This window comes from Sesamum indicum, linkage group LG3 (genome assembly GCF_026168435.1).
Source record: "Sesamum indicum cultivar Baizhima isolate 11 linkage group LG3, ASM2616843v1, whole genome shotgun sequence".
NCBI classification, from domain to species: domain Eukaryota; kingdom Viridiplantae; phylum Streptophyta; class Magnoliopsida; order Lamiales; family Pedaliaceae; genus Sesamum; species Sesamum indicum.
In genome coordinates, this window is record NC_142659.1 from 1262721 (window position 1) to 1277742 (window position 15022).

At 36.2% G+C, this 15022-nt stretch overlaps 2 protein-coding genes across 6 annotated transcripts; one reads left to right on the top strand and one right to left on the bottom strand.

Moving 5' to 3' along the window:
* Positions 1-4711: 4711 nt before the first annotated feature.
* LOC105156950 (protein FAR1-RELATED SEQUENCE 7) lies at positions 4712-8552 on the top strand. Of its 2 annotated transcripts, XM_088879138.1 has the most exons (3): positions 4712-5099; positions 5498-5708; positions 5988-8552. In XM_088879138.1, exon 3 carries the CDS (start codon positions 5996-5998, stop codon positions 8306-8308), a length of 2313 nt encoding a protein of 770 aa, XP_088735264.1. In that variant the 5' UTR covers positions 4712-5099; positions 5498-5708; positions 5988-5995; the 3' UTR covers positions 8309-8552. The 2 variants fall into 2 exon arrangements, with proteins under 2 accessions (XP_088735264.1, XP_011071525.1); XM_011073223.3 differs by lacking the exon at positions 5498-5708 and having other exon boundaries at positions 4713-5099.
* Positions 8553-10633: 2081 nt separating this feature from the next.
* Positions 10634-14745, bottom strand: LOC105156951 (uncharacterized). 4 transcript variants are annotated; one of them, XM_088878372.1, is made up of 12 exons: positions 14391-14745; positions 13451-13615; positions 13228-13346; positions 12745-12819; positions 12527-12620; positions 12372-12431; positions 12094-12159; positions 11925-12023; positions 11644-11688; positions 11261-11363; positions 10998-11086; positions 10634-10900 (listed from the first exon to the last, which is right to left on the bottom strand). In XM_088878372.1, exons 1-11 carry the CDS (start codon positions 14511-14513, stop codon positions 10998-11000), a joined length of 1038 nt encoding a protein of 345 aa, XP_088734498.1. In that variant the 5' UTR covers positions 14514-14745; the 3' UTR covers positions 10634-10900. The 4 variants fall into 4 exon arrangements, with proteins under 4 accessions (XP_088734498.1, XP_088734499.1, XP_011071526.1 ...); XM_088878373.1 differs by having other exon boundaries at positions 10634-11086; positions 13228-13325; XM_011073224.3 differs by having other exon boundaries at positions 10634-11086.
* Between the last annotated feature and the right edge of the window lie 277 nt (positions 14746-15022).

The following is a 15022-nucleotide window of genomic DNA, read 5'->3' on the forward strand; positions in this document are numbered from 1 at the left end:
CTTTATATGATATATTTTGGGATAAATGATTATATAAACCTTTACAACCTTTTGGAATACACTTCTTTTATCATTTTAAATAAACTCGTTACTTAGAGCGGATCCAGCACGAACCAGTTTGAAAAAGTCCGATTTAGGATCAGTCCAATATTACTTATGGCCGATTGTAAGATGGTATTGGGCCTTCAAATGGGCTTCAATTATGTTCATTTTTAAATCAGACCTGACCCATGGATTGGTCTGGTTGGATTTATTTTATTATTTTTTTAATAAAATTGATGTTTTTTTTTTTATCAATTATTTAAAGTTATGATCATCTTATGAAATGGATAAATAATGAATTAAAACAAACAAAGATTTGTAATAAAAGAATTGCAATTAGAAAAAAAAAAGTAGTTAAAACTACATAATAATTTAAATAATAATTTGACTAACATGCTTAAAATAATATTAAAAATATATTTAGTTTTATAAAAATATAATTTTATAAAATATGAGAAAAGTTAGGCTCGAGCATTCTTATCCAAGACTCATCTTGGATCTGCACAGAACGTGCCTCGAATAGTATTTATAAATATATTTAATTTATAATTTTTATTTACATATGTTAATAAAATATATTATTATTTTTTAAAAATACATATTGATTACTTAGAGAGTCTTGGGCGGGCAGGCTACAATTTTGCTGTTGTCGATTACTGTGGCTGAGATCAAACAGGCTTTATTTTCTATTGATAATGACAAGGCTCCAAGGTCGAATGGGTTCTCGGCTTGTTTCTTATAAAGGCATAGAGCATAGTAGGGAGGGAAGTTACTGCAGCAGTGATTCAATTTTTTTCAGAAGAGGTGTTTGCTCAAGCAAGTCAACTCGACATTTTTAGCTCAAATCTCGAAGGTAAAACGTCCTTGAACTACAGTTGATTTTTGTCCGATTACGTGTTGTAACGTGGTCTATAAGATTATCTTTGAGGTGCTGGTGATTACCTGCAACTAATCATGGGCTCACCTTTAGATGGCAGCCAGAATATTTTCATATCAGGACAGAAAATTAGCAAAAATGTGCTCTTAGCGCAAGGGCTCATTTGTGGTTATAATCAACATCCGCTTCCTCCTAGATGTGTTAAGAAAATTGATATTTAAAAGGCATATGATGTAGTTGAGTGAGAGCTACTTCAAGCAATCTCGGAACTTATGACTTTCCCACCGATTGTTATTTAGTGGATCATGCAATGTGCGACAACAATGTCATACTCCATTTTATTGAATGGACAACCTCATGATTTTTGTCCTGGTTGTACGAGGGCTGAGGCAGGGGGGAAAGAGGTTATTCGTTTTGGTCATGGAACTCTTGCATACTATCACCAAGCAACATACCACACTTGCGGCAGGGTTTTAGTACCATTGGCGGTGTAAGGATATTACTTTGTATATGCTATCTTTTACTGATGATCTACTATATGGCTAAATTGCACATTTGGTCCCACAAAAAAGGTTCTGTGTCCTTTTCGATCCCGTAATTTATAAAAATTCTTTTTTAGTCCCAAAAAATTACGAATAGTTGCAAACTTGGTCCTATTTTCAATTTTTCGTTAGTATTTAACAGAAAGTTGCATGCTCAGGCACGTCGTTAAGTCAGTTGGGGCTCACATCTTTAAATTACCAAACTACCACTGTTTTTAAATCATACATATTTTAAAAAATATAATTTATGTTATATGTATATATAAAAAAATCTAAAAAACTATAAAATGAAAAAATAAAGATAACTGGTTGACGGGTAGGAGATTGGTGGTGGGTGGGGTGCAAAAATACTCGCCGTTGGATGGGCTTTCAAATGATGGTAGACTCGTGTAGAGAGGTGGTCGGACGGTGGAGAAAAAAGCGATATTAGAAGATGGGGGCGCGGGTTAGGTTTTTTAAGAAAAAAAATAGATATAACTCGCCAATGGATTGGAGATTTTCAGTGAGTGTGGTATCAAAATATTTGCCGTTGGACAAGATTTCCAGTAGTGGTAAGTTTGCTTCAAGAAGTAGTCGGATGGTGGAGAAAATAGCGATAGAAGATGGGGGGCTTGGATTAGGATTTTTTGAGCAAAAAAATTGAGATAACTCGCCAACGGATTCGAGATTTATGGTGGGTTGGGTATCAAAATGCTCTTTGTTGGATGAAATTTCTAATGGTGGTAAGCTCATGCAGAGAGGTGCTTGGACGGAGGAGATATAGAAAGAAAAGAAAAATACATTTGGGATATATAGATACAAATATATATACATATATATATATATTAAAAAATATAATTATCTATATGTTGAAATAATATATTTGAGTCAACAACACTTTGACCCTTTCCGTTAAGTATTGATGAAAAATTAAAAATGGACCAACATTGTAACTATTTTTAATTTTTTGGGATTAAAAATGAATTCCCTTAAATCATAGGACCAAAAAGGGCACCGACCTTTCTTCATGGGATCAAATATGCAATTTAGCCTCTACTATCTTTTTTGCAAGGCTATTGAGGCCTCAATTACTATTATGAAACATGGCTTCCAAGTGTTTTTCCAAGTTTCAAGGTTAAGGACGAATGTAGAAAAGAGTCATATCATTCTTTCAAAGGCTGTTGGGGGGCTTGCTAACACATTGGCAAGGAATTAAGTATCTAATAAGCAGGCTCCCGATCAAATACTTGGAAGTACCCCTTGTGGCGTCAAGATTAAAGATAGCCGATTATGGGCCATTATTGAGAAAATTGATTGTAGGATTAGTACTTGGAAATCCAAGCACTTTTCAACTGTTGTGAGGCCAAAACTCATCAAGTTGGTGCTTCTATCTTTTAATACCTACTGGGCTTCTGTGTTCCTTCTTCCTAAGGGTGTTACAGATCACACTGATCAAAAGGTGAGGTGTTTCCTTTGGATTGGAGGAAGTGATATGGAATTGGCCAAGTTCGCTTAGGGGCATGCAGACCGGTTGATTTTGGGGGCTTGAGACTTACCTATGTCACGGAGACTAGAGGGTCGTGGGTGTGGCTAAAGATACTTAAGCTCCGAGAATGCATAATACCAATGGTGCAACTTCGAACTGGTATATATAAACATATATGGCTAAAAGACCCGTGGCATCCTCTAGGAGTTTTCCGCAACATAGGCATCCATGCGGCCCTCTTGTGTTGAGCTTAGGTGATTTCCCCAAGCTCTCAACAGTTATTGAAAATGGATATTGGAACTGGCCAAATTCACTGCCAAAATTGTTGCATGAAATCCGACGAGATTTGCCGAAAATTGAAGGTATTAAAAATGTCATTACATGGAGAAGCCCTTCGAGCAGACATGCCTTGCGCTTGCTCATGTTACAACTGTTGCATGTCCTTTAGACTGTTTTTTCGTGCGGACTACTGCGAATTCCTCGAAATACCTTTATCTTGTGGATGGTTATTCAAGAGCGTCCGCTGACATTATACATAACTTGGTTGCAGTAGGTCCACTCTTCTTGCATCTTGTGCATGGAACAAGTGGTTGAGTCACATGACCACTTATTTTTCTGGATCTCATTTGCTGTTGCTTGTGTCCAAAGTATTCAAACCTCAATTAGGTGGAGATGGCCAATACAGAACTGGTCACATGGGGTTAGATAGGCTGCTCGGAAGTGGAGGGACAAGCATTTGATTAATGCTGCAACGTGCACTGTTGGCCTTCCTGATATATCATATTTGGCAAGAGTGAAACTTCAGAACTTCTCAAGAAATCCAAATACCACATCTTTATTGGTTATTGAATAGATACGCATAGAATTGTTAGCATATTGTAGGCCTGATTCAATTGAAGTTGTGATTGTCTACAGAATTTGGTGGATAGCGTGGCAATAGACACTGCTATACGGGCAATTTGTTATACATTATTTTACATTAATGAAATATACCTTAACACCCCCCTAAAAAAAATTATGTATGTATATATTGATTAATTGAAAAACACTAATCTAGTTTTTCGAATTAGACCTACTGAAATCAGACTTGGTATAGGGTAGAGTTGGTTTTGAAAGAGGCTAAGGTGGGTTTTGGGTCCTCTACAAATGGAGTAGGTCAAAGCAAGATAACTATGATAGCACATCCACATACAGGACTACGATGGCATTTGAACGACTAGGAACCAAGAAAATAGTGAGCACCCTACACGGGCATCCTTAGTCTCATTCTGGACAACATCTGTGTCCGTTGAATACAATGGTGGTAAAACGAACAAATGATGTACCCCTGCAACCACTATCCAAACTCAACGACGACATCAGTACATAACTCAACATCATCTCCCTAGTCACAATGAATTTACCCACACCATGCTTCTCATCTAATGCTTTGGACTTAACATTACATGTTCTCCGCCATCCGTCATCATATCCAAATTTAATTGAAATATGTTTGACTTCGATATAACCTGTTTGAACCCATCTTATTGTCATTTTTAGAGAAAATACATTATATATATATATAAATATAGTGTGAAGTACTAATCTAATTAATTATGTCTATTCATTTAATTTTTCCATTCTTAATGCAGTCTAATTTCAATAATAAATAAAATTGGACAGAAATAGAAATAAAATAGAGAAGGGGTAATTCCAAATAAGGAAAAAAAGTAAAAAGTCCAAAATCTCCTCATGGTCCTACTATGCACTAATGTCTAATGATCAGAGGGCACACCAAATCTTGCCTACACCTCCGTACCATCCTATAAGAACTCTGACGCCCATTCTCAACCAGCGTCAAAAGGCGCACCGCAGTGGAAATCCACCTCAGCTCCACCCATCTCAGTCCAGTGAGATGAAAATGAAATTGATCTAAGGAAAACTGTGCGTGGGAATTTTCATTTATTCAGCTTGATTTTCTGCTGCGATCTGTTTTCCGGTTCGAATGATCGATTTTTCGAGATTTTGTTTGAGATTTTGAGGTGTGAGGTTTGGTTTCGCGGGAATCAGTGGGTTTGACGTTACAATGCGAGCTGGTTCTCGTTGAATTTAGTGAAATTTTAGTGGGAAATTTGAGATGCAAGAAACCCTAAGTTTTGGGGATTTTATCTCGGCTTCAGCGGATATGTGAAAGGTAAAACCCTAACTCCTCTTTTTCTTTTGTTTTTTAACCCTTAGTCCCTAAGTTTTCTTTATATGTTCCAAGGTGGTGTATTTTGTGTGTTTCTATTTTATTTTGGTTTTTAGTGCTGTGAAGTTTGCTGGTTTTATTGTTTTGGGTGGTTTGTGGAGTGGACTTGAATTGTGTTGTTTGGATGAGAATTCGTGTGTGTGAGCTAATATTGGACTGTTCTTCTGATGTTTGATTTGGGGGATGAGAAAGTTTGGACTTTTTCCGTCTGTTATTTTCTTGAATTGCATGCTTAAGTTGGTTCTGTTTTCTTTTACTAAGCTTCTGGAAGAGTGTTCTGAAAAATATCTGTATATAATTTTTGGCTTTTCGTGTCTCTGGTTTTGCATGTTTTCTCTTAGTGAGAATGATTGGTGAGAAATCAAATCGATTACGTTGTTGTCGAGGCATGGCTAGTTGATGAGTTGATGGCAAACTAATGTAAGTGGTAGATATGAAGATATTTGCTTGGACTGGGAGGAGGGAAGAAAGCCTAAATGGTATCTTTATAACTTGATGTGGAAAACTGCGGCTGGAAAGGATTACAAATAGTAATCTTTTACCTTTTGGCAGGCGAGTGAACTAACACGCGGGTTTCACTTAATTGTTGACAACTTCTACTTGTGATGGATTAATTCATAGGTGGAAATGGTAATTTTGTCGAGATGGTGTACCGATTTTGGTCGAAGATATCTTATGGCATTTATGAGGACACTGCAATAGTGTTGTCCTCTTATACAAACTTTTTGGTTTCTGATTGAGCTTTATCAAGCTTAATCATGTTTGTTCGTTGTAAATCAAGGCTCCGTTGTATTTTTCTAATTTTTATTTCTTTTTCTGTGATATCTGCAGAAAGTGATATGAATAGGGAAGTGTTAGGAAATTTCATGACCGTCAGGACAAAACCAGCAGCTCTAGTTGTTGCAAAGGGCAATGGCTACCGAGATGATGCTGGGCAATCTAAGGTGGAACCTCATGTGGGGTTAGAGTTTGATTCAGCTGAGGAGGCACAGGAGTTTTACAGTGCCTATGCTACCCAAGTGGGTTTCAAAATTAGGATTGGGCAGCTGTATAGATCCAGAGTTGACGGTTCTGTTATTTCACGGAGGTTTGTGTGTTCAAAGGAGGGGTTTCAGACAAACACAAGAACTGGTTGCCCAGCTTTCATAAGAGTGCAAAAGGCTGATTCTGGGAAGTGGGTTTTAGCCAATGTGAAGAAGGAACACAATCATGAATTTGAAGCCTCTGGAGAACTTTGTCCGCCTAGGATACAGAGGAAAAGTTTCCCAACTCCAAGGTCATCTTGTGGTGGCGCGAGCCGGACAGGAATCAGATCCCATGAGGATGATGGTCCATCAGGTGTTGTTGATATGAAGCGTCTCAAAAAGGAAGAGATCGATGGAATAGTTGGACCCATAGGTGAACCTTATAAAGGACTTGAATTTAATTGTGCTAATGAAGCTTACAAATTCTATTATACCTATGCAGCTAATACAGGGTTCAGGATCAGGATAGGTCAGTTATTCCGTTCTAAAAATGATGGATCAATTACATCACGGAGATTTGTATGCTCCAAGGAAGGGCATCAGCACCCATCCAGAGTTGGTTGTGGTGCATATATGAGAATACAAAGACAAGAGTCAGGAAGGTGGGTGGTTGATCGTCTTCAGAAGGAACACAATCACGAATTTGAGTCTCCGACAGATCCTAGTAGAACTGTGACAGTTGCATCAAAGGGGTATAGAGAGGAAGGAAACAGTGTTTTGGAGAACTTAGATTTAGTTGAAACAAATGGAGGCCTTAGCCTTGTCAAACGAATTCGAGAAAGTAACATCGATAGTGATTGGTATAATCTACTACTTGAATACTTTCAATCTCGGCAAGCTGAAGATACAGGATTCTTTTACGGAGTGGAAATGCATGAGGGTAAAGGCATGAGCCTTTTCTGGGCTGATGCAAGGTCTAGATTTGCGTGTACCCAGTTCGGAGATGCCATTGTGTTTGATACAACATACAGGAGAGGTAGTTATTTGGTGCCATTTGCTTCATTTGTTGGAGTTAATCATCACCGCCAACCTGTACTTCTTGGTTGTGCTCTAGTTGCGGATGAATCTGAGGAGTCATTTACTTGGATATTTCAAGCTTGGCTTAGGGCAATGTCAGGGCACCGTCCTCTGTCTATAATAGCTGATCAGGACCGGGCCATTCAGAATGCAATTGCCCAAGTTTTTCCTGGGACACATCATCGGTTCTCTGCCTGGCAAATTCTTGCTAAAGAACAGGAGAACTTGGGTGCACTGCTCTCCATGGATGGCGAGTTCAAATATGAGTATGAAACTTGCATTTTCCAGAGCCAGACAGCTAGTGAATTTGATTCTGCTTGGAATATGCTCATGAACAAATATAACCTGAGAGAGAACATCTGGTTCAAGGAGATGTATAGAATGCGCAAAAGTTGGGTTCCCTTGCACATAAAGGGAACATTTTTTGCTGGCATCCCCGTGGATGGAAGCTTAAAGCCGTATTTCAGCACAATCTTGACTCCCCAGACACCTCCCAACGAATTTGTTGTACGATATGAGAAAGCTCTTGAACAGCGGCGTGAGGAAGAAAGGAAGGAGGATTTCAACTCTTTTAACTTGCAAGCAGTTATGCACACAAAGGACCCCATAGAAGAACAGTGTCGAAGGCTTTACACAATCACAATGTTCAAAGTTTTCCAGAAGGAGCTTTTGGAATGTTATAGTTATGTTGGAATAAAGATAAACGTTGAAGGAGCCATTAGTAGATATCTGGTGCAGAAGTGCGGAAATGGTGATGAGAGGAATACTGTTGCCTTCAACGCGTCGAATCTGAACATCACATGTAGTTGTAAAATGTTTGAGTTTGAAGGCGTTCTTTGCAGGCATGCCCTGAAGGTGTTCCAAATAATGAACATAAGGGAGCTTCCATCTCGCTATATCTTGCATCGGTGGACTAAAAACGCCAAATACGGCATACTAAGAGATGCTGATTCAGGAGGCGGCGCCCAAGACTTCAAGGCCTTGATGTTGTGGAGTTTGAGAGAAGAAGCCCGGAACTATATCGATGCTGGAGCAGCATCTTTGGAGAGATACAAACTCGCCTTCGAGATCATGCAGGAGGGTAGAAGGAATCTCTGCTGGCAAAACTAGGACGTGTCTCAACCATATGTAAGAGATGTAAATTTTCCTTCTAAAATTTTTATCTTCATTCAAGGCCATACAAACTCGGAGCTGTCAAACTCTGAAGGTTAGTAAGTCTTTGCCAGTTTCATCCATGTAATTAAATAGCATCCCTTTTTTCTTGTATCCGAGCTGATTCTCGGCTCGAATTGTAGTTGTTATCTGTTTAATGTATCGATCAGGCAGTGGTTGAATGAAGATATTCTCAAACCAATATGCTGTTCTTGTGCTACTTTTACGAGCTTTTTCTCTTGATTTGTGGGTGTGAAAGCATGAAAAAGGTGGCATGAAGCTTTCAAAATCTGCATCCAACATTATATCCCTGTACATGTCTTTTACTAGACCATTATAAGCATTTGTATGGTTTTAAGGATTTCTCATTTCATTTTCTCCCTTGCTGTTGTTGCTTTTCTCCTTTTTTAATTTTCCAGGCAGTTGATCTTCTAAGTTTGATTAGAAGTGCCTTGAAGTTGAAACTCAACCTCAAATTTTTCCGTGGTTCTAAAAGTACTCCTACGTCGAGAGTTGCTTAGTATCGATTTTACTAAGAGAAAATTTGTCGTGTATTGTAATATATTATTACTTATCAATTATTTGTATTAGGACACCCCAAAAAGTTGTGAATGAATAAATTTAGCTGACAAAAGAATTGGATCCACAACAATTTGGCCAATTGGACACCCCGCACGTAAGGGTAAGTTACAATGAGCATTTTAAAAACTTGTCATGATTATAAGGGTAAATTATAATTATTTTTTTGAAGATTTGATATAATTACAAATATATTCTCGTTGATTGAAAAATCACAAAATACTCCCTGATTTTAACGTTTATCTAACTACGAGCTCATTTGTTAGGTTTTCATTCAATTTTTATGATGAACTGACTAAAATGCTCTTTTGAATTATAAATTATAATTTTATATATTTGTTAAATTTTTAAAATATTTTTATGAACTAATATTCCCTTTAGATTATCTATGTTACCACCCCTCAATTTGTTTTTTACATTTTTTAAGGTCCACTTCACCGTCTAGAGGTTACATAATTTATTTTCCATTTGAGGAGGGTATTTGTAATTTTTCAAACAATAAGGTGTATTCGTAATTATATGTAATTTTAGGGGAGATAGTTGTAGTTTACCAAAATTATAAATACCTTCTTGTTATTTAAAAAATTACAAATATTTTGCTAAAATTAATAGTCATCTAACAAATACCCAATCGTGATAGTCAATTGTAGGGGAATATTTGTTATACAACCATTAATTCCAGAAGAATATTTATAATACATGAATTATAACAAATCTCATAAAAATTCTATACCATTTATCCTAAAAATAAATAAATATTTCACGAGCAACTTTTACTCGAATTGGTTCGACATAAATCCAACCCAACTCAATGTCATCATCAATCATGGCGGTGACGGTCTGATTCTTCTTGGATCAATGGATATCAATTGACAACTATTACTATAAACTAGTTGGATATGGCACGTTCGATGTATGTGTACAAAAAATTATAATAATTAAATATTTTTTAATAAAAAAATTTATTGAAGAAAAAATGATAATATGAAAATGATCACAAAAATAAATAATTTTGTATGAAAATATTTAAAATACGAAAAAGAGATAAAAAAATATTTACTAAAAATAAAAAAAAATTATCATACAATTATAACTAGGACCCATCTCAATGTTCTTTCCTCCTATTCTTTTCATGATTAGCGGATGTCTAAGAGGATTAACTCAAAGACGCGACGTCAGACCGAAAACTTGAGGGTACAAACAAAAAGTTACCACACATCAACATCGACTTACAATCACTGTCGATTTTGACCTCTCAACTCCTTTATTGCATAAGAAGAAACAAATACTTCCAAGTAGAAACTACAAATGTTGTCGGATGCATCTGCAAATCTTGAATCTGAACTCACCAAAGTTTCAAATGTCCAAATGGGAAAACAGACGATCGATACAACAACTTTTTCTGATAAATTTGACCCTTTTTCACTCATGTTATACAGTGACAGCGAACATATGGTGAAAGGCACAATTACATATAAATTTCCAGAAACTTGGACGAAATTACATTGACATTCCCTGTAGTCATGTTTCATATCATAGATTTCTCCCTGATGATCGAATCTTCTGAGAAAATTTATAATGTAAGATATGCTTATATGAGATGCAACGTGCAATAAGTCTAAATTTTGGGGGATGTTTGGAGCAATTATCTCTTTGGAAGAATCTGTGAAGTTTAATATGGGGACATACATTTGTACAGCAAGATGAACAAAGTATGAAGGATGTAATTCAATTATCAATAACAGAAACTGTAATAGCCCCGATAAGCATTCTTACCTACAGCGTACACGTTGCCGCCTTTACTCCAATACGTCGAACACAGAAGAAAAAGTGAAGTATGAAATGCAATAAACAGATGACCTTTTGGCCTTAGTTTTGGCATGTATTGTTCTAACATGACAACTACTCTCATCAATATAGGATGCTGAGTTCCTTTGATCCTCTCTAGCCAGCTGTTTGATGCTGAAGATGCTAGCTTGATACAAGGAGAGATGAAATAATGGCCAAATAGTGGTCCTATTTTAAAATCAATGAGATAGTAATCAAAATTTATAGGTGGAAATTGCACCTAAGATGTGAGATTTGGGAGCCTAGCTAGTCTCTGTATTTCCTTCATTATCATTTCCTTTTCCTCTTCAAATTCATCATCCTCATCACCTGCAACGAAATCTATATGTTTACTGGGCACAGCAATGAGAATGACCATATGTGAAACAGTTGTTTTTCAATCAAGATGAAAATCTTGACAGAAGGATCTGTGCATAGTTGATCTGCAATCAGTGATGTGATGAACTGAACGAATCGGAAGTTTTTTAAGTGAATATGCTTAACCTTTGCCAGGAGATAGATTTTGGAGCAGCGCTAATAGCTTTTCATGGTTCTTGGCGAGGATTACTTTTATATCTTGAGGTTTATTCGGGTTAGCCACAAAAATCTGCAGGTTGAAATGAGAAGATAAAACTAAGTTGAATGGAATAAACTAAATTGCACAACCAGATGTAAGCATCATTAAGTGGACCACAAAGAACAGCATCATGAAGCAAAGCATGACTACTGAGAAATTGGAATCAAAGAATGAAATAACACTATCCTGGATAAAGATGTCTATCTGAAAATAAGATTATGTTCCATCCTTCCGACCTAGTATAATATCCTGGTAAACCAAATTCCAGGGGGAAATATGCAAATAGCGAACAATAAATGCATTTTATTACCTTGAAAATATCAAAGGCCAATATTTGGATGTTTTTGCTTGAATCCTGTATAGAGCAATGAATAATAGAAAAATTATGCACTGGAACTCTTGGATGAAATTCTAGGTTACTTCTAGAGCAATTTTCTCTTACATAATTGTATCATTCTTTCTTAGTTATCAGGCATGTGGTGCATAAACAAGCTCATCTAGAAGGAACATGTATGCCAATCTTCGTTTGGCTACGCATGTCAGGCATCTTTAGAGAATTTTAACAGATCCAGGTTTCTAAGTATTAAATACCTTCAGCAATATCATCATGAGTTTTAAGTGGTGGGTCTCTGCAATGTAGCGCTTCATTATATGGGAATTTCGAGATTCCAAAAGAAATTCCGAGAGAAGCTGAAGTCACAAAAAGTAAAATGTCAATACAATGAGAAGAAGCCAGGGATAGACTATAAAAATAACTGACCTTCAAAGACTGCCTTCTAGTAACATAGTTAGCCGACATCAAGAGTTTTTCATAGTGCTCAAAAAACTGAAGAAACAAGCTTTGTAAGTAAAATAAGCAGATTTATGGAAAAATGAAACCAAGATAAAAGCACACACCTGCACATGCTGCAATAAATATGGATACTTATTAAGGACTAGCATTACAAAGTCATATTCACATCATTCATTTTAAGGAATATCAATTACGAAATCCAGCGTAGACTAAGTTGTGCAATACTGAGAGGGATCGTTCAAGACCTCATTGTAGTGAGCAGTCAGGAATTCAGAAACTGCAGGCGGATGTTTAGTGAGCAAATCCTGGAAAATTTAGTTCTATATGGTAAATAATAGCACGAAAAAAAAATCAAGAAGATTATCAACTTATATTCTGAATTATATAAACAAGAGATGACCTTAAATGTAGCAAATGCATCAGATGAAACATCAAAATTAGGTAGCTCAACAAATTTGAAGAACAACTCGAAGCTGGGAGAGTCTATTATGTATCTGAAATAAGATCACAGAAATTTTTATTATGAAAGATCTAAAATATAACTACAAGCCTCTTCCAGTCATTTTTTAGCAGCACTAAACAAAGAAGAGACAGATAAAAAAAATATATATATCTTACTTTGCAAGAGTTGGTACTTTGATGCATTCCCTCAGCATATTTCCACAGTGCACAGCAATTTCCTTGTTGTCATAGCTGCTTGCCAGACACAACATTAGGTATCATCTTTTATAACATTGTTCTGACATAACAGGAACAATCCAACTCTATCTATCCAATCATGATAGTATATAATGTCTAGAAAAGTGAAGGTGAACAAAAAGATGAGTACAACAAAAGACAAGACAGATCCACATGTAGCGTGAGCTTACGTGCAACTTCATAAAATGAATATGATGGTGAAATTTCTTTTCTAGAAGCTAATATTCCTTTATAATTGTAATCATTCTGCTATTATTTTGGCTTTATGCTGTAAGTGTTATGATGTATTTGGGTTTGCGGATTCCAAAGGATCTTCTAGTGTAAAAGAAATGTGCATGTCACAGCACACACGAGAAAGAAAAAGCACGCAAAACAGCTAGCATGTCGATAAAAGGCTCTTACCAAGCAAGAAGGAAGTCAAGCAACTCTAGATGGTTCTCCATGTATTGTGCACAGCAAAAGACAGAATCAACCTTTTGCTTAAGCAATAGAGACCAACACTGGACCAAAATTTTTCTAGTCTGTTGAGAGATGAATTTCCTTAATCACAAAAGCTTGAAAAACAGATATGTCTCTCATTTACGAGTTCTGCTTTATCATTGATCATAGTTACTTCAGTACTTACTTCCCATCCCAGAATGGGTAAATTGTCAAAAATTAGAGGAATTGCATCTTGATTACAGATTTCAAGTGTCAGCTGTGAAATCTGATCTGCACTTGGCCCAACTTCACCATCTCCTGTCAACATAACTCTCATCGCCACTATGTTCTTCTCGACTTCCTCCAAAGCCTATATTAGAGTGACATAAATACAAATAACATGATGGATTCCGCAAATCAAACAGCAGGCGAAAAAAACAATTAATCACTTCTTAGAATGATTGACACATGTGCCCTGCAAATAATAAATACACTTCAAAATGCTAGTAGATATGTCATCTCAGAGCTGTTTTCCCTGTTTCGCTTCAGGTCAATGTTGGTTCTTTCTCCAGCAAAGCAGATAAATTACTAATTCTCTTTATCACCAACCAATAAGAAGAAAAAGAAAAGAAAAGCAAAACACTAACTCTGCAATCTAGTCGCATATACATAAACTTACATTCACTGATTAGGCACAAATTATTATATCTATGAGGCCATTTAGAGAGTCCATGATTCATAAAAAAATTCATTGAGCTGCATCATCACTCACAATGACTTCAGACCACAAAGAAAAGGGCCAGAAAGAATTTCTATCAATTTCAGGTAGTTCTGCAAATTATTCAACAAAACTTCTTGATATATAACATACAAAATACATACACGTAAAACACAAATAACTCATACATGCATGTTAACTCGAAGTTTCAAAAAACAAATGCATGTGAAACGACGTAGAATTAAAACCCAAACAAAGACAAATGCATGTGAAACAACGCAGAATCAAAACCCGGAAAAAGATGAACACGTCAACAATGTCATAATCACCGAACCGTAAAACTCCAACAAACACCACACATGAAACATCGCATTTCCATCGGAAAACAAATTTTAACAGTTTCTAATTAAAAAGAGAAAAGATTCACCTTTTCCAGGGCTCTCACTTCAGCTACAGTTTGGGAGTCGAGCGCCATGAGACTATCCTTGATCGCCTTCACCAACTCCTGCGGGGTTTTAGGCCTCGATTGCCTGAAAAACGAGAATGACATCTTTCCTATATAACCTTTTCCCCTGTAAAATTATGAAAATTTTATCATAAACAAGTGAATTTAAATCGAATCAAAATTTTCTTGTGATCTGTTCAATAATTTCGTAAATGAAATTTCGATTTTTGGGATTTTGATCGATTCATCGATTGCTTCAGTTGAATTCGCGCGTTCGTCGAAATAGCGCCAAAGGCTACTGCTCTTTCTTTCTTTGAGTTAAACACACTTCTTTTGTAAAAGCATGGAACGGAAATGGGTTAAACCCAGACCCGAACTCGACCCGTTTTATAATTTTAAAAATAACTTTTAATATAATTTTTAAAAATAATATTACCATAACTTTTTGCATATAAAAGAATTATTACTTTAGCAAACAATAAATTAATTATAAATTTATATGTCCGTATTTTTTTTTTGGGTAATTATGTTGACACCCCTTAAAATTAGACTAGAATACACGATCTACTATCTTTTATAATATTACACTAATACCCCTCAGGAGTGTAGCTCTA

What these genes read in the sequence shown, in the direction of transcription:
- LOC105156950 (XM_088879138.1), top strand. Translation starts at nt 5,996, where the DNA reads ATGAATAGGGAAGTGTTAGGAAATTTCATGACCGTCAGGACAAAACCA.
- LOC105156951 (XM_088878372.1), bottom strand. Translation starts at nt 14,513, where the DNA reads ATGTCATTCTCGTTTTTCAGGCAATCGAGGCCTAAAACCCCGCAGGAG. An exon ending in TCATGATGATATTGCTGAAG is followed by an intron (nt 11,689 to 11,924) that starts GTATTTAATACT and finishes TGCTCTATACAG; the next exon opens with GATTCAAGCAAAAACATCCA. An exon ending in AAATCTATCTCCTGGCAAAG is followed by an intron (nt 11,087 to 11,260) that starts GTTAAGCATATT and finishes ATTTCGTTGCAG; the next exon opens with GTGATGAGGATGATGAATTT.